The following is a 24511-nucleotide window of genomic DNA, read 5'->3' as shown; positions in this document are numbered from 1 at the left end:
CTCCTTGATCCTCTGTTTCTGGTGCACGAAGAGGTCTGATGTGGCCTCCAGAGTACAGTTTTTCACTTGTGAATAATTTCGCTTGAGTTGGTTGTGGACTGCTTGTTTTAAAACTAGCTGAGTGGCACGTTGGCCCCTGATATGGCTCCCGTTAGTTGGTCGTGTAAGGTTTGTTACATAGTGAGTCCAATGGCTTCGTACCTTAAAGAATCTTGTAAAGAAACAGAACTGAACAATATTCACGCTCATATTAATTTACGAGTTCTGTGATACACCTGGAAACTGTTTGGAGTATTAGCAAGCAGCAATCTGGTATAGATGTACAGGCTTACCACCGATAGTTAATTTAAATGTGGTCAACTTTAAGGTTTACCAACTAAGGTGGGATTTGTTTTTAAACATGGGATTGTCATTTGGTTGAATTTCTGCTTGAATCCTGGGTCCCGCTATCCTGATTTTGGTTTTCCATAGTTCACCAAAATTACTCTAGGCATTGGCTGATATAATTTTTTTTATTTTTAGCTCCCTTGAATTTGGTTTAAAACATAATTTTGGACGTATGCCATTGCAGGTTAATTTATGACCATAAAAATGTTCTAATAAATTGTTCCCATTGCAAGATTCATCCAAAGAATGTGTTAAATTAGGATGTTCTGTGTCACCTTCTCTGATGAGCTTAGTTCCTGTGACATGTACGTAATGTAGTATAAACAAAAAAAATAAAATATTTAGGTTTGCTGGCCGTGCCGAGCTTCAGCACTCTGCAGTCTTTGCGTAAATCTATCATTGAGTGTGGGAACACTTGCCCGCTGACTCAGAAACACCTGGTCCAACTAGACTGGGTGTCCAAGGAAGATGGCTCTCACATCCTCACAGTCGCAGTGGGTAGCAAGGTATGAGCCAGTTTGTGTTGTGATAATGTAATCTACCAATGAATAGATTACTAGAATTTTTTTTACTCACACATAAATAAATATATGAATAAATTTATATATTTGATACGTAAACATCTTAGTTGTTAATATACTGCAATTGGTAGGAGTAATTTCGTGAAAACGGAACAGAAGTCGAAGAAAGTAAATGGGACACAAGATGGCATACCCACATGTCACTCACGCCGGTCGCGTTTAAAATTTGCATCTAAAATCTAGGCAACCATGGATTGGATCAACTTTTTAATAAGGCAACCTAACACAGATTCAGAATAAAATAAGCTTTCATTTCATATAATATACGATTAAATAACTGATGAGAGTACCCTCTTTTATCGCATAATCGTTGCACGCGTGTACTCGTCGCACCTATATTTTTGGCATTCAAAATTGGGATAAAAAAAAACTTCTTGCTTAAATGTGGAATGATGTTTTTGGTCCCGCTATTAGATGCCGAGCGCTTTGTGTAGGTATCTTTTCCGTATAAAACAATGTATTTTAAAGTAGAAATCTAATATTTATTAGGAAATTACTACTTAATTAATGGAAATACGAAGTTGTCTGACGTGTAAATTTTCTTTTAAAGATGTTTTTAAACGTTATTATCTTTATCTGATCGCAGCGGTGTACCGGTGTAGATATATTTTCCGTATAAAACGATGTATTTTAAAATATAAATCTAATATTTATTCGGACATTACCACTTATTATTTAATTAACGGAAATACAAATTTGTCTGGCGTATAAATATTCTTTTAAAGACGTTTTTAAACGTTATTTCCTTTATCTGATCGTCTGCATTGCCACGGCGTACCCATAGAGTAAATAAAGTACTAGTACAGAGTGGTGGACACTCAATGCTATTGCAGTTCTACGTTTTTTTTTATTCAGAAATGCCCTAGTTGCTATACCAAAATGCAAACTTGACAAACATTAAAACGAAGTTGCAATGGCTTAAAACCGAGATAAAGTACCTTCTGGAGTAAGACTTACATTTCAAATTATAAGTAAATTTTAATTTGAATACAACATTGATCCTAGAAATTACAATTTGCAGTTAATATGCTTAAAACACTAATTTGAATAGTAGGGAAATTTGCAGCTTCAACTGAATGTTGGCGAGCTTGTGACTTGTTTCGTGCATGCATTAATATTTATAAAAATATTGATTTTTTTTTCTTCTCCTTTATAAGCAAATCATTTAACTAAATATCGGTAAACGTAACATATAATGATTTAGGAGAGCAATATTTTTAAAACAATAAGTAAATTTCTTACCTTCGGGACAGTGTTTGCCTTAACCTCATTTCGGTTAAAAATGTTTTCTTTACGTAGCATAACATTTGTTAAAATGCATAACATGTAACATATTTTCGGATTATAATAAATTGCTGCCTTTTTTTATGTCCAAGAAATAATTTCTGTTCTAGTAGAATCACGTTGATTGAAGTTAAGGTTAGGATTTTCGTAGGTACCTACCGAATTACATTACAAATCGCAAACAAAATGCATAAAAAAACGTGCAGAAGTATATAATCATTAACACATGCAATGTGTATTTCTGGCAAATTTAACTGCCTATGATGTACAATTTTTCCACAAAAACTGAAATGAAGCTGTTACCAATGGCATCTAATTCTTTATGGATTAGGTGAAAGTACAAATCTTTATCGTATCTTCACTTCTTGAAGACACGTGTGTAGCAATAAATTGTTAAGAAAAAAAGAACCTTAATTTCAACATAAAAATTTAAAAGACACTTCATTTCTTCGCAACCCTCACCTCGGTAATTGTTCCGTATCACGTATCCAAGTTTATCCCTTGATCCTGTTGGCATGATCATGTATGATTTATCCGGTGGCACATGATGCTTGCTGTTTTAATTAATGTTAAAACAGCAAGCATCATTACCACAGGATCAATGTATTCAGGATCATGCCATTAGTATCAAGGGATAGACTTGGATACGCAATACGAAATTTTTACCCACACCTCCCTCTCGACCTAAAAATAAAATTCATATAAAACATTTAGACTAATTAAAGTACATAAGCAGCAAGTTTGAGCAGAATTTGAGACTCATTGACATTTATAACAGTACCTAAGTATTTACGTATTGTGTGCTTGTCCTCAATGTGCGACTACACACTACCTAAAAAGAGGAAATTCTGTAGGGCATGAAAACAAAATGCTCATCACTATTTTAATTACACAAAACTTTTATTTTGTTTGTTTTAATAATTTACACATACCTAGTTTCGTCAAGCGGAAACTTAAAGTAAAGTTTATTATTATTATCTCTTCTCTTGTTGTAGCAGTAGTTAACACAACACGTAGCTGAATCAGGCATGTTTCATAACAGTGATTTATAAAGCAATTCATGAAATCATTGATATTATTTAACGAGATTACTATTTCAACATGATTGAAACAAAATTTCCTTAGAAATTTTTTATTAAACCTAATATCGCTTAATTCAACGCCGACACCATTAATTATGGTGTTGATGGATAAACAAGTGGTTCAACGTGCCAACGAAAACTCGTTTATTTTCTTTTAAGTAAATATATTATTTTCATTTCAACAATATCAATTTATGCCATAAATTTGATAAAATGTTAAAACAAATGTAATAATTATTTAATCAACGTGGTATTTTGATTATAATTTTTGTGCTCAGATGTTGGATAAAACAGTATAGCAACTAGAAAAATGCGTTTGCTATACCCTATGAAGTGTCCCCCCCCCCCCCCCCCCCCCCCCCCCCTGGGCGTACCGCTTATAAAAATGTAGCCAGAGCATCATTCATGTTTGGTTATGTTGCTTCCTGTGTAGAGTGCGTGCACGTAGTCGAATATCGATATCTCGCCAATTGCATGCAGCGTGCGCTCTCTGTCGAGTGCCGAGTTAACTACATTTGATGGCCCGGATTCTTTCGTGGTAAATGTGTACTACGGCAATAGTTACGTGTTAGTTCACATCGCAGATTCAAATGGCCTGCATTCGCGGTACAGTTTGGGTTTTCTATTTAATGTTGAAGAAAGGTTTTTGTTTAATGAATTATTAATATAAATTGTTTGGCGTGCTCTTGTATACTCCACCTTTTTTTTAATAAACGTACTTTCCATGAGCAGGTTTTTTTATGAATAACTTTACCTAACAAAAATTTTTTTTCCACATAATCGTCGCACCCTTACTTTTCAAAATTGATTTTAGAATAAAATGTGCTACGATTATGCGAGAAAACACAATAACATTTACTCACCTGCTTATACCTGGCAACTCCACAGTTGCACAGAGGGGGAAGAAGGCAACCTTTACTTTTTCAATTCTGTTGGGTATGTTCTCTTAACTAGTGTACGATATTTTTTTTAAATAACTATTGAGAGTAGATTTAATAAATTTAGTAAAAAATTTAATTATTTAATATCCGCATGCAATTTAACTAGGCAATTTAAACACGATGTCAATGAGTATATTATGTATCATTTATTTCTTATCACTAATAAATAACAGATGAGGGTACAAATTTTTTATACGGGATCTCGCACTAGTATTTTTCATTGAACCTTGTATGCAACTTCAGTAGTTGATTAGCAGCATATAACCACGGAGAACTGCTCTTTGAACTTAATGGTTAGACAGCTAGTTTTGAATGCTTGTTCTATGTTAAATACAAATCAATATTAGAATGAATTCAGTTTTAATTTTTATGGTCTGTTTTTGACTTGTTTGAACTTCAGATTTTCATAGAACCTCATACATACTACCAGTAAGTACATTCATTCATCATATTAAATTACATGTTAAATTGAAGATGTCTGAAATAGCAAGTGTACCTGAAATATACTGCTACATGTAGACAAACAGGTTGGTTGATTGATTATTCAATTAATTGAGGGGGGTACAACCATCTGTGTCATAGCCAATTCCCGATTGTGCCTAGTTACTTTCCAGTGTTAGGGAATAAATTTGATTTCATTTTGCATCAATGTGTTTATAAAATGTAATAAAGTTATGTAACTGTTGTAGTGCCTTACTGAATTTTGAGAAAACAGCTAATGTGTGTAAAGAATTATTGTTTCCAAATATAATTTCTTGTGTGTTGGTACTTATTTTTATCATTTATTGAACTAAACATTTATGTGAATGAACATGCTATTTTATAGCTTGTGTTATGCAGCAAGCAGTAAGCACAGTAAATATTAAGGCAGTAATGAAAATATATTTGATTAAAGAAAGCAGAAAGGTAATCATTTGGATTTGTGTGAGACACCTGATGCAGGATTGAGTGCAAACCTGATTTATGTTGCTTCTAAAGGTGGGGAACAAGTGGTCCTATTGATGGGCTGCAAAGTTTAGACTTAGAATCTTGTGTTCTCTGTGATTTGGAAATGAGTACAAGTGAAATAAATACTTTATATTTTGGCATTTTTTCCCGTTGACCAAGCGTGAAAGGTAGCGATTTAAAAAAAAAAAAATTAAACATAATACATTTGTTTGAACTGTGGTGTAATTTCTTTAAATGGAATTTTTTTCCCATGTCCGATAGAGACTAGATGTAGTTTTAATCTGTTCAGGTGATGCTGTTCACTCCAGTGTCCAGCGACCTCGCCCAAGCGAACATGAAGGCAATGAAAGAGTCTCAGACGACGAACAGACCCATCTTGAGGAAGGCATCGTCGCTAGCGGTGCCGCAGTTTGTCGATGAGATCAGGCAAGCTCTTTGTGCGGCGTTGGTTGCCCACTTGCGTGTTGGAAAGAGATGTCTTACTTGTTTGCCAGCTTACTTGAGTTTTTCGGTTTCAGGTGGATGAAGCTGCGCAAGATTGACTTGCTCACGGCAGATGGGTTACCCCCGCTTCCAATGCAAATTTCTTGGGTTCGCGACGGCATTCTCGTTGTTGGGATGGACAGCGAGATGCATGTGTACTCCCAGTGGAAACCAGACGGTATGTAGTCTTCTTATTAACTTTCTTCAAAATTTTAAGCATAGTCTGTTTCAGGGATGTGCAAAGACCATTGTCTCAGTTCGAATCAAGACGAGGATGAATATTACTACTTTTGCACATGTATACATACAACTTTGAGTGACTGAGTTGATGTTTTTTTCAGCAAATACTGGATACCAAACAATTCCATGACTCGTAAAATAAAAGCATAAAATTGGGAAAACAAAATTATTTTGTGATAGCAAGATTAACTTGAAACTTAACTATGGAAAATACATTACATTTGAAATGCGAGCACATTACAATTATTTCCAATAACCAAGCATATTTTCCAAAGACATAAAACAGTATAATGACTGATTCTGAAATACTATGGTTTTTTTTTCTTTTGTTTTTTTTTGTTGAGGCCACTTAATTTTTTTGTGAGCTGCTTAGAAAAGTTAATTACTGAGTTGTGTGCTGTTTTTCTACTCTCTTAGCTGTTGAACTGTTGAATAAGCATAATATAAAATTAAAATATAGTAGGAAAAGTGGTGCCCATATAAATATCACAAAAACTTTTATTTCCCAACAATTTAACTTTGCTCATAATTTAATTTTACAAATATTCTGCTGTAAGAGTGCTAATAGTTACAGTAAAATCTTCTGCCATTGTTATTTCTCATATTTGGAAGGTTTCACTAGTTAGATTGTAATATGCTCCCGCTAAGATGTGTGATTGATGTTTTTATAAACAAAACAGGACAGTTTTTTTCACAAACAGTGACTAAAACAAAACCTGCATTTACATATTTTAGCAAAATATTCTTCAGGCTTACAATGTATGAAATTTTTTACTTTATCTAATACAAGGTACATCTTAATTACGGAAGTATGTATTCATATATTTGTTGTATTTGTGTTTCTAACGGATTTACAAGTATATACATATATTTTTCTTTTTCTAACATCTTAGTTAACAAGCTGCGGGAGCGAGGGCTTGCTCTTATCCATCAGGAGTCGGATGAAGCACAAGACACCAGAAATCTGCGGGACGAAGATCTCAGAACTCTCGCTCAGGTGATTCCTTATAGGTGGCACTGCACTTTTTGGAGATAGTGCCCTCGGCTACTAAACTGTATTGAAGTTAGAATATTGGAATGTTTATTTTTTATTGTAGGAAACATCTCAGCGGAGGTTGGCTAACGTCAGCTCCATGCCTCACTTGTCACGTGTCAGCTCTATCAACTTGACCATGCTTGACAGCAAGAAGAAAAGAGGTACATACCTGCTAGGCTCGTATTTGCAATTTCTCCAGTTGCTATTTCGCAATTGCCTCGGTGTGTCAAGGAATGTCGCCTAGTCCATAACTCTCAAAACCGACCGTAGTTTAATGATTAATTATTACACATATACAGACATAAAAGTTGTGCGTAGAGAACGCCCATTTAACTAGCATAACACAATTTGTAATGAAACATAATCAGGGTGGCCAGCCAACCGGGAAATCGGGAAATACGGGAAATAGCCAGGATTTCTTAAAAAAACCAGGAATACCTGGAATCAGCCAGGAATTTTTATTAGAACCGGGAATTTTTTTTATGAAGTAACGATCGCAATAACATACGGCTGTTAAATGAGCACGTTCACCACCCGTCGAACCACGACAGTATGCTCGTGAGCTATATTTTGTGAAAGTTTTTTGTTCATATTGCATTTAAAAACTTTTGTAGTACGTAAGAAACCGTTAACAATTCAGACTTCCATACTTATTATGTTTCTGTATTCAAAAGCAACAGCATTTTGGATGAAAATGTTGTTGTAGGGTGGTAGTAATTTCTCGCACGGCATGTTGGGAGCACTAGTTTTGTATGTATATTTGTTTTTATTTGCGCTCGTGTTGTTGCGTCACGGTATCACGGATACTTTTCTCGAGTTTTTTTTAAAGTTTAGTTGTGCGGGACGTTGTTTTGAATTTTTTAATCTAACATGTAATTGGCGCAGACTATCAAAATGTCAACGAGTTCGGTCACCACATACAATGACAAATATACGGAAGAGTTTGAATGGGTGGAGAAAGATCCAAAGTGCAGGACAAACGCTATTTGCAATTTGTGTAATGTTAAAATCAATATCGGTAGCATGGATGGGAAGAACAGCATTAGCCAGCCACGCAAGAGGGGCAAAACACGTGCGTTTGGTGTCAAGTAATTTTTGTGACGTGAGATTATAAATTTTTTTGTTGGTGGTAGGTTTTGTTCTAAGCAAGTTCATTGATTTAATTTTTAAGCCTATAGTTAAGTTGTCTATTGGTTAACGCCAATAAAACATCATATTGTGTGTGCTTTGTGTAAAAAAATACAAATTGTATGCAAATATTGATAAAAACCACCCTTGAAAAAACCTGGAAAAAACCAGGAATTTTATTATCCCAGAAGAGTGGCCACCCTGATAATGTTATGAACAATTAATGTTAACTAATCACATGTCTGTGGGAAAATACTCCACAGTGTGTACTGATTAATGTCCCTTAAAAGTTACGAAATTTAGAAGTTCTTAAAGAAGTTCAATATTTTTTTTTGAAGAGATTAAAATGTGCTGTTTTTAATTGAAAGTTCTTAATTTCCTCACAATCAATGGTTTAACCATTTATATTATGTTTGTAATGTGTGTACTGTTCTCCACATTTATAAAATAGGTTTGGAAGAAAAACCAATTATAGTGCCAAGGAGTCATTAAATCAGTGTCATGTATTTGCTGCGTCTGAATTAGTTTAGGCGTGTTTATGGAAAGATATTCAAATAGCAATAAAAATTTATTAATTTTCGTTTCTGCAAATGAACTGACATACTGTGTTAATTTTGTTCCTAGATTGAGTTGGTTTCCTTCAAATGTAATTTCTAGAAGTGTAGAAAAAAACTCTGTAAACAATTATTTTTGTAATTTGGTTAATTTTGGTTAGTTTTCTGTACTTTCTGTCTTAGGGTGGCTGCAGGTCATGAAAGCCAAGAATGTAACAAAACTTTGGAACTGGTCATGACAGACACGAAAAGTTCCAAAATAAATAGGGTTGGTGCTAGAAGTCATGGAACTTTAATTTCCAGCAGACTTCTGATAACTTACAGGTTTTTTTTTTTGATACCTCATTTCATTTTATAGATTGCACATAAAATGTAAACAGTATTTGCATTTCGGGACTGTACGCTTAAATCATTTGGAAAATAACTTTTGTAAAGGTTCTGTCTTTTTAACACAAAAATTGGTATGTTTTTGCAAATAATATATGCATTTTGTATTAAATTTTCTCAAATTAGGTTATGCTTTTTATATGTATGTAAATATGCTGAGATGCATAAAGTTGTGAGCAAATTTGATTAAAACTTACCGAAGATGTCTTGGAATAGATTCACGAGGTATTTTCCCATGTTTTGCATTTCTGTTGTTACCGGTGCTGGTAACTTTCTTCATTGTTTAGTTAGCTTCTTTTTAATTAATCTGTTTAGTTAGCTTCTTTTTAATTAATCTGTTTAGTTAGAAAATATTAATTTTTATTGGTTTTGGCCATTTTTGTTAAAGTCATTTCGTTAGGATGCTAAAATGAAACTGAAATCGTTTGCTAAATGGACGCCAAGTGTTGAGTGGGTATTGGGTGTTCCGAGCAATCCCGAGGACGGTCGAAGATGGCACGACGATGACGTAGCGGAGCGGTGCAGGTAAATTGTTACCGCCCTGTTGCTTCACTCCAGCAGTGGGATCGTGCCACCCCCGCGCGAAGTTTGACCCTCCTTGGGGTCAAGAGTGTGTGTGAGGACAGATTGTTGACCGCGGTGTTGCCGGAGTAAAGAGCAACAGGGCGGTAACACTGCGGTTTCGAACTGAGGTTGGCTGCGCAGCAGAAGAAGCATTTCTCAAAAAACGTTGTTCGGTGACACGGCAGGGGCGATCGTGCAAGCGGACCAGTTCAGCTCGGCCGACTACATGCCCGATTACGGCTTGTTCGAGGCCAGCCGCATCGCGTGCCCCGTCCTGCCCCAGTACCACCCCAAGCAGCTCATGGAGCTCCTCAACTCTGGGAAGATACGCTGGGTGAAGGCCATACTCGCGCACCTGGTCAGGTGAGTCACCAGCTGCTGCGTTCCTCATCCTTGGTGTCAATGTTGATAAATATATGCGGACCGTATCGAAAAGTTTTCAACCGACGATGCAACATAAATTACACGACAGCATTCGCCCGCACCGTCGCGACGTGCCGCCATCATGCCGATCGAAACGGAGACTGTTTTTTTTTTGTTTCTCGCTGCAGGGATACCACCGTCGCGGTTTGTGGACGCCGACACTTGCAGTGTTCCGACGTGGTGCCGACTGTAAAAAGCAGCTTGGGCGCGGGATGTTTAAACTGTGTCTTATCACTTGGCCCGGTACAAGTGCCGCAAAGTCAACTCACAACACAGTTCTATATACAAGAGTTCACACTGAGTACCAGACACTTAGTTTGCGATTTATTACTTTAGTGGCGATTCAACTCTCTCTCTCTCTCTCTTCCCGATGGAAAATTTTTGCCATTAGCGCTGTCATCTTTTCAGCGTTCCCTGCTGCTCGCGATAGTACACACGAAAGGTTTAAACTAAAACATTATGATGCAACGAGAAAATTAAGTATCTAAAATTTTGTAAAGGAAAATTTGGAATAAGAATTTTGGAAGTACATTTTCTTGTTGTATTTCATGAAGAGCATCATGTAATAATACACAATTTTTACTTCTAAGGAGGTGTAACTGAACATGGTTTCAACCGTTTTTGTCACAGAATTTTCTATATAAATACCGTATTTACTCGCATAATGTCCGCAGTACTTTGGCTACATTTTTGACAAAAAAATGGGGTGTGGACATTATGAGGTGAAGTCCGGAAAAAAAATGTTTTCCTCAAAATTTTACATGTTTTGTGTCAGGGTCCGCTGCGTTTACAGTTATTTTTATTACCTAGTAGTCCAGTGACCTTTCCCTTTCCCTCTCCCAACAAACCGTGGTGGGAGTATTGAGAAGGTGAAACCGTGCACATGTACCCCCACCACTTCTCCGCTACCTCCCCTACTTTGTGACATAGTGTGAGTTGCAGCGGCTTTGTCCGCGCGTTTGCGCGTGGGACGTGTGCTGGCTTGTGCTATATATAGCCCATCCCCTTGCAACTCACGTGACCACGCAGGCAGCTGCGCAGTAGAGTGCGAGTTTCTGAGTCCGGACAGTTTCACCACGCTACAAACCCTCTCAGCGACCGCTCCGTAGAAATAAACAACTCAAGGTCAAAGCATTGTTGACAGCGTCGGTAAATTTACATCCCGTTACTCTGCCTTTCAGGGGTGGCCAAGGTTGCTTTGTCTGGTGCGGACTTTGGTGCGGACTTTATGCGGATTTAAAAAAATTCCATTTCAAGTATTTTAAAAGAAATGTGCGAACATTATGCGATGGCGGACATTATGCGATTAAATACGGTAATACCATATTTAAAATTTTGGCTCTGTTTGAGCATACCACATAATGCCTTGTTGTTATTACAGAACCGGCTGCTACAGATAATAATTGGTGTTTTTTCACTGAATGATTTTTTTTTTCCTTTTCAGAATTACCAAATGTAATATTATTGTTGGAACAAACTATTTTATGGTCTTAGAAAAATCAAAAGAAAAATATATATATAAAAATATAACAAACAATGATATGTAAAATATATCAAATAAGATTTTTATAATGTTAACAAGCTGTGTAGTATCAACCTGGATTACTAGAATCAGCTAAATACAGACCAATGCTAACTTTACAACTAGCGATGAGTTGGTCCCGATTCATGGTTTTCAGTTCCGCTGGTTCTCAGCAAATAACGGCATCCAGAACCACGGAAAGCTGACAGTGAAACCTTTGCCTGTGAAAATTCAGTAGGCTTGTTGTAAAATGTTGTAAAAAGATGTAGGGGTGTATCACTTCCAGACTTCAATTGATATTGGGTACATCTTTTATGTGTTGGGAACAAAAGTAAAATTTTGAAATTTTATTCAATTGTGTGAATGACAATACCAGTAATAAAAATTAAAGAATAACTTGTTTTTTTTTTCCTTAAAATTTTATTTTTGTAATTTATAATAATACTTACTGAACTTTGCATAACATGTTTTTTTATTTTTTTATTTTTTAAACTGTACTGTTCTACTTACTATTTATAATAAATGTAATTAATTTGTTGTATCCAGGGACTTCTAAATGGTGATTCTGTTATTTGGTACAGGCGTGTATTTAGTCTCCAGCAATCTATAAAGCTGAGAATTATTCCAAATGTAATTCATCAAAATAATGTAATGAGGATATGGTTTTTTATCATTAGGTACATTGTGTATTGGTATAACATTTTCAATTTATAAAACTAATTTACATCCTGACACCTGCACATTACCTGAATTCAGGAAATCTGGAAAATGGTGTAAACTTAAGACCTAAAAAGTGTCCTTAAAACTTAGAAAATGTATACAATAATGACAAAAGTTATTTATCAATTAATTAGTAATTTTCAATATAAGTGTGATCCTTTAATGCCTGTCTCAGGCCGAATAAACTACATTTGATAGCCTGCACACTTGTCTTGTGCCGAGTAAACTATATTTGATAGCCTGCACTCTTTCTTGGTTGGTGTGTACTACGAAAATCGTCATCAGTACGCTATGTTAGTTCATCTCGTATTTGGGTCACAGTTTTTGTTGTCATATTATAAGTTGATAAAAAATAATATTTTTGTTTGGTAATATTTATTTACTAGCAATATGGGGTCAACTAAAGTTAATATTAAAACTCAGGATTAGATTATTTGTTTGATGAGTAAATTCTCTCTCGGAAAACACCTCAATTTTATGTATGTTTTTATTCAACCTTATAATATACGTAAGAATAAATTTATTCAATAAGAATTGTAAACTTTCTGTTGTTTTTTTTTTATGTTATGTATTTTGGGCATGTCTTACCTAAGTATGGATGGTACATTAGCAGGCTGGTAGTGTACATTTGTCGTAAATGTACATAAAGTTAAAGTATTTTAATATTTTTTGAGGAAGGAATTCAAGCTGAAAATGATGTACATATGTATTAGATGATTTTTTAGATATTTCCCACGATTTACACATTCCCGAAATTTATAAATGTTTTCTTTTTTCCCCCTGAAAATTCTAAAGTGGTTTTGTTGTATATGTAGGTACAGAGGATAGTTAATGTGATGGGTTTTAAGGTGTGAAACACGTGCTTCGCAGGTGCATCTCTGGCACGTGTTCCGTGCGCCAGGGAACGTTCCAGTCCAGCACGGACGAGGAGAGCTTAGTGCGCCAGAGGGGGTGGTCCCGCTCACGCACTCTCTCCGTCAGCTACATAGGTACGTCGCTGGTTGGTTTCCTCAACTGTTTGGCATATTCCACGAATAAATAATTTCAAGTTCCTCTTGAAAATGTCGACATGTTGCGTGGCCTGCGAAATGTTTTTTAGCTGGACTAATACCAGGTGACTCTCTTTAACAAGTTTTTGAAGGGACTTGAAAATTTAAGTTAGCAACCAGGAACACTTACAAGACTTGAATTTAAAGATTTGCAGAATCCTGTCTTTTTATAATCCAAATCTCAAATTTGTTTCTCAAAGAGAGTGTCAAATACACTCCTCAAATCACTATCAAGATCTCAGTCAGTATTAAAACAAACAAAAAACTGTCAGCAAAAACACAGGGAAAAAAAAGTACAAAAACCATATTTACACATTTAGGAAATAAAATATTAAGTTTTTTTTTTCATCATAAATGTTCCTTACAGTACACAACAAATATTCTGAGAATACATTTAGCTGGTAGTATTTCGTCTTTCATTTATCACTATTGTGCATTTGGGATTGCGTGCCATTACCTCAATACTAGAATTGGTAAAATAAAATATCTTTTTTTTTTTGAGGAACAGAAGCACAGTAAGTTTGAAATGAAGTATACTATGAATATACCCAGTCAACTACACATGTATTACGGTTTGGATTACTGAATTTTCTTATTTTCCTTCTTCAAATATTTGACTTTCAAAATATTTCAAGAATTTGTCACTATATAAATTTAGTTATGTTTGTAGGTCAAGTGTAGAATCATATAAACTTTCTAAGCAGAAAGACTCTTGACGTTTTTCATAAATTTAAATCTGTTTAGTTTAGTTTCAAGCTGAACTGTGCTCTGCAGTCTCAGAGTGTTTGCGTCGTGACCACTCAGGTGCAACAAGCCCGATGGAACAGAGAGGCTCCACCACGGCGATACCGGAAGAGCTGACCCTGGACTACGCGGAGATATCGTCCATTCCGCCACTGCCGTTGTGGACCCTGCTGGTAGCGGACAGAGAGACCTTCAGCAGTCTGCCAGCTTCAGATGTCCAGCAGGTGTGTGCTACGGGCTACAGAAGTTTTTTTTTTATTTGGGTGTTAATGTCTCATGGACAGTGCCGTCTTTTAAAGTAGCACAGTGTGAGGAAAATTCTAAGAAGGTTTAAACAACCCAGATTACAGTCTTCCTCATGCAATCCAGTAATAATCATTTGTTATAAATTTTGGTCATATTTCAGGTTGGATGTAAAGTTTTTTTTTTTTCATTTTCGAAGTTATTGCGAAAATATTTCTCCGGGTTTATTGTTTTTATTTTCAAAATTCATAAGTTTTATTTTTCTAGTATTTTTTTTTTTTTTGCTGACGTGATTTTCCTTCGTTATTTCCACAACCGAGGCTTTTGTTTCACACGCTAGGCGTGTGAGTCACGGTCACGGGAGTGTGATAAAAAAAAGACAAAATCGCTGCGTCGTGGGAACAGGAGTAAGCATTTCGTTGAGCCTCTGTTGCCATGTGCCGTGATTGGCTGAGAATTACGTCAGCGAGCCCAGGACACTGCCCGCACAAAGGGAAGAAAGGCTGTAAAGTCAAGTCATTGTCCAAGCACCGGGCCGAGCGGTCGTTGTTCGGGCGGCGGGCCGAGCGATGGCTCAGGGTCATATATATTTTTGAGGTACAGTTTAACTTTTTTTGTGCGCTCTGTTGTACAGAATATGGTGATATGGTGTGATTTTTACATAAATAAATAAAACGGGTAATATATTGAACTTTGTGTAAAAAATTTCTTCTTTCTTCGTGACTTACAACCTGTATGTTCCACTCATCACCAAATTTGAGCTAGCCGGAGGTGGTGAGTGGTAACAAGGTACCGTATTTACCTGCAGAAGGGTCGCCCCTTAGTATGGTTCGCACCCATAATTTTGGAGGGAAAAATCTTAACATTTTCACTGTGATGATTTCCTGTTGCCTCTGTGTATTGGTCGCAGCACCATGTATCTGTCTTCGCTAGAGTTCCGCTTACGAGTGAAGTGTTCCTTTTCTTAGCTTATTGGCGTGTAAGAAGTATCACACTGGCGATGACCCGTGGCTCTTCTCTTTATGTTTACTAGGGGAGGGTGGGAGGGCCGGGAGAGAAAGGGTGTGAAGCGACCCACTCTCCTCCCCACCCATATTTACTACCCATCCAATTCCCCACAATTGACAAAGGAGAAGACTGCTATTTTTCTTATACCCTTGTTTCCCTTTCCTCCATTGTGTTTTATTTTTTTACCCATCCCTTTGGACAGCTGCGTCATGAACACCTGTCAAGATAAGACACGTTAATTGTGTGGGTGCCAGTTCACGGGACATTTACAACAAAGACGGAGGGAAAATAGTGAACACTGCCACATGCCCCTATGCACATGCACACACACTCTTGCTCCTGCTCTGGCTGGTTTGTTTTTATATTCTCCTCTTCTCTTCGCCCCTCTCCTCTCTGCCCCTCTCCGCTCCCCATCTGTCCTCCGCACCTCTTCTCCCTTCCTCTTCTACCAGCTCTCCTCATCTCTCCTTCCCACCACTATTCCCCCCTCCCATCAACCCCACCCCTCCCCAAAACTCCTCCTCTCCACCCCACCCCCTCCACCATTCCCCCAAGCCTCCCCTACTCCCCACCCCTCCTCAACTCCCCACCCCTCCACTCAACCCCTCCCTATTATTATTATTATTATTATTATTATTATTATTATTATTATTTTTAAATATAATTTTGGACTTGCTGAATCTGGTTTTATGATAAGTCATGATGTGTAAGCATGAATCCCAATTTCATTTTATGTTTATTTGATTACAGTTTTTGGTTACAAAAGTTTCAAGCTTATAGAAATTGTTTTTATGTATTCTAGATACGGTTTGCATTTTTTTTAATTTTTATAATTCAGTTTCATAATATTTCAATAATTTAACATAAAATTTTTCCTTATTTTTTGACTTTTTTTTTTTGTTATTTAAATTGTATTCTAGAAATTTAATATTTTCGTTTTAGGATTATAATGACCTTTTCAATGGAATTGTGGATACTGGTGATGAGAGTTTGGATGACATCTTGGAAGAACCAAATTCTCCATGCAATAGGCATGACCGACGTCCTTCTAACACAGAGAGGCAAGGACTGTCACATTTTGGTCCAAGACAGGTAAGCACATTCTTGCCTTTATTTATTTGGGAATAATTTAAGTATAATGTTAATAGTGTAGTAAATAAATTTTTGCTTTTTTTGGTTCTCTATTGTATAATTTTTTGTTTACCTATAACCAAAATAAAGTACCAGTGTTATAATCTTGTTACTAGTACTTGTCCATTCTCAAAAGCAATCAGACCCAACAACTTTTTTGTACAGAGTAATTTTGGTTTGAAAATTTGTTCACAAAAGATTAATTGCATTTACGAAATTCAAATATGTTTGCACCATACTCTTCTTTTTAAAGTCATGAAACCTCGTTTATAAAAACTGTTAATATAAACTAGCCCTGAAAGCTATGCAATGAAGGAAGCAAATAGTTATTAAGGAAGGAGCATAATATTGTTTGTCGATTCATAAATTATTTATTTGTTGCATTGAATTTGATGCTACGTGAGTACCATGGCCATTGTGGGTTCACAGGAAAAAAAAAAATTACATAAATGAAAGAGAAAAAAAAGCACTACTTAGAATCTATGAAAATGCTACTTCAAATCATGCCTTAATTTATTGGTGTCATTACTTCAAAACTGCACAAATTGAACAGCTTTACTTTGTGGGGCAGGTGTATGTAAAATTTGTAAATAAACTTAATTTTGTATTAGGTAGTTTAGTTGATATTTACCTCATCATAACAAAGTGTTAAAATGATGATCCCTTTAGGTTTGAATTAGTGGGGTCTGACAATACATACCCGTACTGAAGTCACACAGCAGGCGATGCAAACTCGGTCTCCTCTCTGAGGAAGAATGGGGGTGGAGGATGGGGGGGAAGAGGCTGTCGCTGTCAACTCTGTGACCTTAAAGTTGACGTGAAGCAGTGGGCTGGGACAGTGAGTGCAGGAAGGTGTCCTAACATTTTACCTCAGCCATGTAGGCATTTCGTATCCCCATGTGAAAAAATAATGGTTTGAAGAGGAGTGACTGGAAGAGACAAGCTGTGAGCGTTGCGTGACAAAACTGCAGTTTTGCCGGGTTGCATGGTGCACGCTATGGCTAGACTTGTGCGCTAGAGGTCTCACCTGCCTTCTGGCGTTTGTAATGATGCTTGTGACTTTGCTACTCAGTTAAACTTTGTTGTGGCAAATGAAAATGTATTATAAGGTACTCTTTCAAGGGGTGTATGCAGAGGGCGATGAGTGAGCGAGATATATTTCCCGCCCCAAAATTCAAAAAAAAAAATCTATCTTTCACCAACAAACGGAAAGAATTTGAAAATAAACAGTGGGAAATGTGGTTCTTAACCCTCCTTCCCCTTCCCGAAATGAAATTCTGCTTAGGCTTAGCTCCTTAGTACATTTACCTTTGCATATGATATAAAATATATTTAAAGAAAAAAAAAATTTGCTGACTTAAGCATATAATCCCAGCACAATATGTTTTTGGCTAAAAATCAAATTGTAGCAGGGGTTATGCAAGTAAGTATGGTATGCTGGTTATCACTTGGTGTTTTCATCTTTTGTGAACAGTGTGAATGTAAACATTGATTTTGAACATTCAAAAGATCTCTATGCTTTAAACAAATAAGTAAAAATGCCTTCTAAATATAAATCCAGTTTTGTAAGCTACCTGCCTAGAAAAATAATTTAATGTTTTAACAGTTTATCACTAATGTGGGCCACTTAAATTTATTATTATTTTAATTTTAATACAAATTAGTTTAATGTTAATACCAGTCATAATTGTTTTTGTGATAACATTGGTTTCAAATCATTTAACTTATTAACTTATTTTTTTTATTTAGATATTTAATACAATTATATAATCTTACTGACAACTATAATTTAGATTTTGTTGTGTTTTAGGGTCGGCTACTGTCTCGTCTCTTAACACACACCCACCTGCCTGGTTTATCGAGTCTCGATCAGATGCACTTGCTTGCTCTTGCCGATACTGTGTCAACGTGCAACACAGATTTTGCAGAGCGCTTTGCGAATGATGCTGCAAAAAATGCTATTGCCAAAGAGAACCTTACTGGAGTTCCAGAAGGCGATGAAGTATCTACAGGTATGTGTTGGTAAAATACTGTATCTGTACTTAAAGACACATTTTTAGTTTTCTGTGTTTTACATTTTTTTAGCCCTAACGATGTTGATTAAAGGAATATGTGGAAGGAGTTTGTAATTATTTTATAAGTAACTATTGATTCTAACTGTATATTGTAAGATTATTTATTTATGGTGTAATAAGTAAGAATTCATCAGTTAAAATTATTTTATGATGGTGAAAACCACATCAAAATCCATTGTGTAGTTTAGAAGAAGTAAGCAAACAAGCAGAGAGACGTGGATAGTGACTTTGTTTTATATTATTTAGAGATGGGGGATAGGCATGCAAATATTCCACAAGCAAATATTCACCTTGGCCACACAAAATGGCTTTAATTTTTAAGTGTATAAATTTTCTTTTGGATTTCCATACATTTATGAGTATGATTATGGATTGTGAAAATATTTCCTGGCAACAATCGGTAATGTGTTGTTTCAAAGTTTGATCAAACATCGTAGTTTTGTATTATGGACTGGCAGTTTTGGTTGCATATCATTGATGGAAATGATGATAATGAAAACTGCGTATTGTATGGAAAAAGATTTTTTTGACATATTAGGTTTTTCAGGTTCATCTTTTGCTTGAGTAAATTTTGATTTTTGGTGGCTTGCTTTACCAAGTTGGTGGGGCTGCCACTTATTGTGTCTTTGCCACCCTGGCCACAGGCTGTAAGCAGTTGAGGATGATGATTGTTTGGTGTGGTTCATAAATATTTGTGGTTTAATATAGGAATATAATCTTTGTGAGACAGGGGAAAATGAGGAAAACTCAGGGAAATGGTCTAAAGTAAGAGAGTGGGAATACTGCAGCTAAACTACTCTCTTCCTGATTGTGTTACACTTTCCCTAATGCTGTGAGCATTAGCTACTTTTCGCTATGTTGTGATGATGCCTTCACCTTGACTCACCCTTCGTTCATGCTACAAAGAAGTTTCAAGGCCCATCTACAATGGTCCGTACCTGTGGGCGATCCGTGTCCTTATCCTAATATGAATGACTTGACATTTTCGCACGGAAAAATGCAGTGACTACATTTGCAAAATGAATCTACTGATTTCAAAAGGTCATCAGAGAACAATTAATATAAAGTGCCAAAATAAAGAGTTTTTCTATTATTTTTGGTTAATTGTTTTATTCCTTTGTAAGCTAAGTTTTGAACATGGGTGTTCAAAAATATTTAGTTATTCAGTAAGGCAAAAGTAAATGCTAATTAATGAATTCTAATCACACTTTTGATAATTAATTTGTGTGTACGGCCGTGTGGTTATTTGCTATGTTGTTTCCTTTTCTCTTAAGCCAACGCCACACAAATAAGTAAAAAGATTTATTTTTAAAAGAAATTTTTCAAATGTAAACTGGAAACCACAAAAATGTCACGAGTGTTCTTCCTCTGTGCTACCAAAGGACACAAGATTGAGACAAAAAAAGTTCAAGTTGACCAATATATTTTGACCACTGTCCGGAACGCGCACGGTGTCGTAGGTTCGCGTGAACCGATCCGGACACAGTTTTGGGACGTTGCTATCGTGGACGGGCTATTGCAGACTCGCTGGACGACTGCGGCCTGAGGTTCCTCATGGCCATGAAGCACTACAACTACCTGCTGCGGTGCCTGCCCCTGGTCCAGCGTGCCCAGTTCCAGCGCCAGGGCGTCGGCTCCTCCAACGTGGTGTGGGCGTTCCACTCGGAGAGCGAGGAGGAGCTGCTGGCGCTGATCCCGTCGTACGCCAAGGGCAGCCCCCGCTGGGCGCACCTCAAGGAGCTGGGGGTCGGCTGGTGGCTGCGCAACCACACCACGCTCAAGACCTGCATCGAGAAGGTACCGCGAGTATCCCTGCTTGGGTTTCTGTGAATACTAATCATATTTAGAATCTAATGTCAAATTCTTCATGGATATCAAATATCTTGCGAATCAAATTTTAAAAATAGTGAAAAAAAAATTTTTCCCACCTCAGAGGAGTCAAAGAATATTTGATGCAAAATACTGTGAAATGATGTACATATATGCATGTGTGTGTATGTACATGCATATGTGATTAGTCGGTCCCAGCGCTCAGTTTTCAGTTCCGCCAGCTCCCGGCAAGTTAACCGGCTCCGAGAACCGTAAACATAATGTCGGTACCAGTACCACGGTAAGCATAACATTAAAAATACAATAGACTCCCGGTAAAACGCCGCAGTATATCACCGGCTACCAACACACACACACACACACACATATTTTTTTACTTCACTTTAAACCCCATGTGACAAGTGAATGGTTGGTAAGGTTTTTAAAAATTGCAGTCGACACAGACACAGGGCACTGCTATTGACTCATCGGCTTACTGTCCTTAATTATGTACCCTACAGGCGCAATAGGAATAACAGGGGAGGGGGCGTGGCCATAGCTATGCTCTAGAGAATTAAACACTCTGAATGCCAGCTCCCCCAGTTTCCTAACCTAGAAGCAGTTGGCATAGTCATAGTAATCAATAAACAACAAGTAAAATTAATCTCAATTTGCGCCCAACCAGGCAGGTCCCTCAACGGGGCTGACCTGGATGCTCTATATCGTGCAGGCCCTTCTGTTCTGGTTGTCGGTGACATTAATGCCAACTATCTGGAATGGAACTGCAGGCGCTCAACGGAAAATAGCAGGTTGCGTCATAACCACCAATTAAATAAAAATCACCAGGTACATGCTCCCTCAGAGCCTAGACGCAATACCGTTAGATTGAACAGCATGCCAGATATCCTTGACATTGCCATTAATAAGTGAGTTAACACTGGATTCGAGCTCGAAGTGGTACGTGACATGTCGTCAAACCACTTCCCTGTTCACATCATATTTTATGATGTGAATGCAAAACCAAACCAGCCCAGCAAAGTTAAAGATTAAAAAAAATCCCGATTGGAGGGGTTTTCAAAATTACTTGACAAATAATCTCCGAGATGCGACTGAAATTAACCTTACAAACAGTGAAGGAGTTGAGGCTGCGATCACTGAGCTCACAGACAAAATCCAGGATGCCATAGCCAGGTGCATTCTAGCAAAGGAAATTACGTTAGTGCATGACAAAATGCCAGCATACATATACCAATTAATCTCGCAAAAAAAAAAAAACCACCAGTGCCGCGAATATACACGATGCAGGCAGAGAGAAACCAAGCGACGATTTAATAAAATACAGTCTGTAATTTCAGAGGAAAATGCATTTTGGCGAGACAGCACATGGGAGGCGAAAATAGATAGACTCAAGATTCAGGAGCCGACTGCAGCCCTGGCGTTGCGTTCTGGTGAGAGAACACAGCTTTAACATTGAGTTGGGCAGTGCGCACTTATTTCTGATTTTAAATATACTGGCACACTTACCACAAGTATGCTGTCTGTTCGTAAACTTAGACTAAGCTATTCTGCAGCACGTACATCATATATCACAAATGTGTAGAAGTTGAGGCTAGGGCCTTGCGATGAAGGACTGGATAATTTCTCTAACCGACCGACTGCCTACTCGCGACATGTCAAACTGCAGCTCTAACCTTTGCTGAGTGTGTCCCGATGCACCAACTAGGGTACTCAGCTTAAATCCTTGAAGCTCAGACACAGGCCTATCAGTCCTTATCACTCACCCCAGATGATGACTTAGATAGTGAAAAGTTTGGCTTTTAAGCTTTCTGTGGACTGGGATTATACTTAAGGTTCTTGGTATGTACCAGTTAATTTTCTGAGAACCAACCAATCACTAATTAATACATATATACACACACACGCACATATACATACATACCAGTAACACACATTTTTTTCCTGTGTAATGTGTCAGAGGTTTAAGTTGATACTTTATACAATCGGTTATAGTATCAATGTATAATGAATCAAAAGTCCCACCTTTGATTTATTATTATTAATCAAGAATATTTCCGGTTTTTGATGGGAATTGTCATAAATTCAGGTAGCAAAATAAATCCTAGAAGAAACCCTTAACTCAAAGAATGCAGTCACATCACTGAAAGCTTTGCTTTCGTCACATTCGTAGATTGATTCCAGGTGGCCAAGGCATCGTACATGGTCAGCGAGGATCCCTTGGACGCTGCAATCTTCTACCTCGCCATGAAGAAGAAGAACCTCGTGTGGGGGCTGTACCGCTCCAAGAAGGACGATCGCATGACACACTTCTTTTCCAACAACTTCAAAGATGACAGGTGGCGCAAAGCAGCCCTGAAGAATGCGTATGCGCTCCTCGGGAAGCAGAGGTTTGAGCATGCAGCAGCCTTTTTCCTGTTGGCCGGGGCACTCAAAGATGCTCTTGAGGTGCGTGATGGTGGCTGGAAGCTCTGCATCACATGCGTACAAAATAATTTCTTACACATGTACAGTAATGCCATGATACTGATACCTCTGAGGTGTAATATTTGTTCACTGTTGCATGTGTACAATAGAACACATTTCCATGATATACGTATCTTTATGGTGTGGAATTTTTTTTTTTACTGATGCTTTCATTTCAGTGTAGGAATTGTAAAGTGAAACAGTTTTTTTTTTTTTAAGTTGGGACCTAGGTAGATTGATTTCTTGCCCTTTAAAATGACTATATTCTTAGCTGTTTTTTGTGAAATTCACTACAGATGGCAAATTGTTAGCAGCAACCAGTTTTAGAAGATGAAATTTTGTATTGCTATGCTTTTATGTCATTGGTGATTCTCAAAAACCATCCAAGTTTTCTCTTAAAAAGACGAAAATACTGCATAGTAAGATTTTTTTTTAAAAAAAAAAAACTGTAGCGTACATATGACAATTTTGTATAAATTAATTTTTTCCTCAGTTTTATTGGGTCAATGTTACTGTACACAGCCATACATTTTTAAAAAGTTTTTAAATTTAGTAATTAGCATTTTAAATATGTGTTGCAAATTTTAAGGAAAAAATATATCACTTAAACAAAAATATATTTCATTTAAAGTATATTTTTTTTTAGACTGTCACATCTTCAGCAGAAGAATCAGCAAACCAAAAAAATACTAGATCGTAATCACTTGATTCTAATGATGATAAAACCAAAATATAATATTAAAATTAAAAACATTTAACACAGTTAGTTGCCTAACTTAAGCAGCCGTACGTTTACATTAAACTCTTGTTGTTTGTAAAGAATAAATAACTGTCTGGATTATTTTAAGAATGTCACTGAGCGTATTTGCTTAACTCTTTTCAGGTTTGTCTTGACAAACTACAAGATTTCCAGCTTGCGATGGTGATCTCCCGTCTGTATGAAGGAGAGTTGGACCTCACTCCACCTAGCTTTTGCAGACTGCTCTACGAAGTACGTGAAAATATTTTGCTTATCAAATTTACAACAGCCAATGGCATGATGGATGTATCATGGTGTTAATATTGTATTTTGATGTATTTATTTTGATCATAATTGGTGTCTTTCCGTAGAAAATCCTCGGCTGTGATGCAGAAGGCGGCAACCAAAACTTGGCGAATGCCCACCCTGACCCATTTTTGCGTTCGATGGCTTTGTGGATCCTGAAGGATTATACCGGCAGCTTGAACACCCTCTTGCAGGCTAGCATTGGCAGCATGCACCCACAGTACAATGACGAGGACAAGGAGAGTCCCACAGGTAAATATCTAATGCAACTAGGAATTTCGTAAAGGAAGGAAATGTTGCCTTCGCGTGAGATTCCTTTTATCGCTTAGATGAAAGAAATCACATTTTTTCCAATTTTTACCTATGTAAATGATTTGGAATCTCATTTTTAATATCTTTCTTGCACCAATATGTTATTATTTATAATGTAGTCACTTGAGCTTGTAATTAAAGTAAATGTTATTTTATTGGGCTGGCAATTGGAGATTGTTACTTGTTTAGTATTCCATCCAATAAACGTAACTTAAGGTGTTTAGACGTATAATAATTTGGGGAATACAGAACAAACCTTTTTGTAATATATTTGTTTTGCAATTCATTCCATCATGAATTTTTTAATTTCATAATTAACCATTGCTATTATACA

General features: G+C 36.8%; 1 protein-coding gene across 2 annotated transcripts in view; it reads left to right on the top strand.

The window, feature by feature from the left end:
* LOC134537783 (dmX-like protein 2) overlaps positions 1 to 24511 on the top strand; it is a 154855-nt gene that overhangs the window by 74124 nt on the left and 56220 nt on the right. For both annotated transcript variants that reach the window (XM_063378583.1, XM_063378584.1), the window contains exons 24-37: positions 733 to 893; positions 5513 to 5649; positions 5742 to 5884; positions 6840 to 6943; positions 7044 to 7143; positions 9801 to 9978; positions 13151 to 13269; positions 14134 to 14297; positions 16267 to 16416; positions 18266 to 18467; positions 20053 to 20327; positions 22539 to 22802; positions 23704 to 23811; positions 23931 to 24117. In XM_063378583.1, the coding sequence (XP_063234653.1) occupies positions 733 to 893; positions 5513 to 5649; positions 5742 to 5884; positions 6840 to 6943; positions 7044 to 7143; positions 9801 to 9978; positions 13151 to 13269; positions 14134 to 14297; positions 16267 to 16416; positions 18266 to 18467; positions 20053 to 20327; positions 22539 to 22802; positions 23704 to 23811; positions 23931 to 24117 (2292 nt within the window). The remainder of the gene's footprint in view (positions 1 to 732; positions 894 to 5512; positions 5650 to 5741; positions 5885 to 6839; positions 6944 to 7043; positions 7144 to 9800; positions 9979 to 13150; positions 13270 to 14133; positions 14298 to 16266; positions 16417 to 18265; positions 18468 to 20052; positions 20328 to 22538; positions 22803 to 23703; positions 23812 to 23930; positions 24118 to 24511) is intronic.

This window comes from Bacillus rossius, chromosome 12 (assembly GCF_032445375.1).
Source record: "Bacillus rossius redtenbacheri isolate Brsri chromosome 12, Brsri_v3, whole genome shotgun sequence".
NCBI lineage: Eukaryota > Metazoa > Arthropoda > Insecta > Phasmatodea > Bacillidae > Bacillus > Bacillus rossius.
The sequence above is the reverse complement of the archived record's forward strand: the minus strand, read 5'-3'. Positions and strand labels throughout refer to the sequence as shown.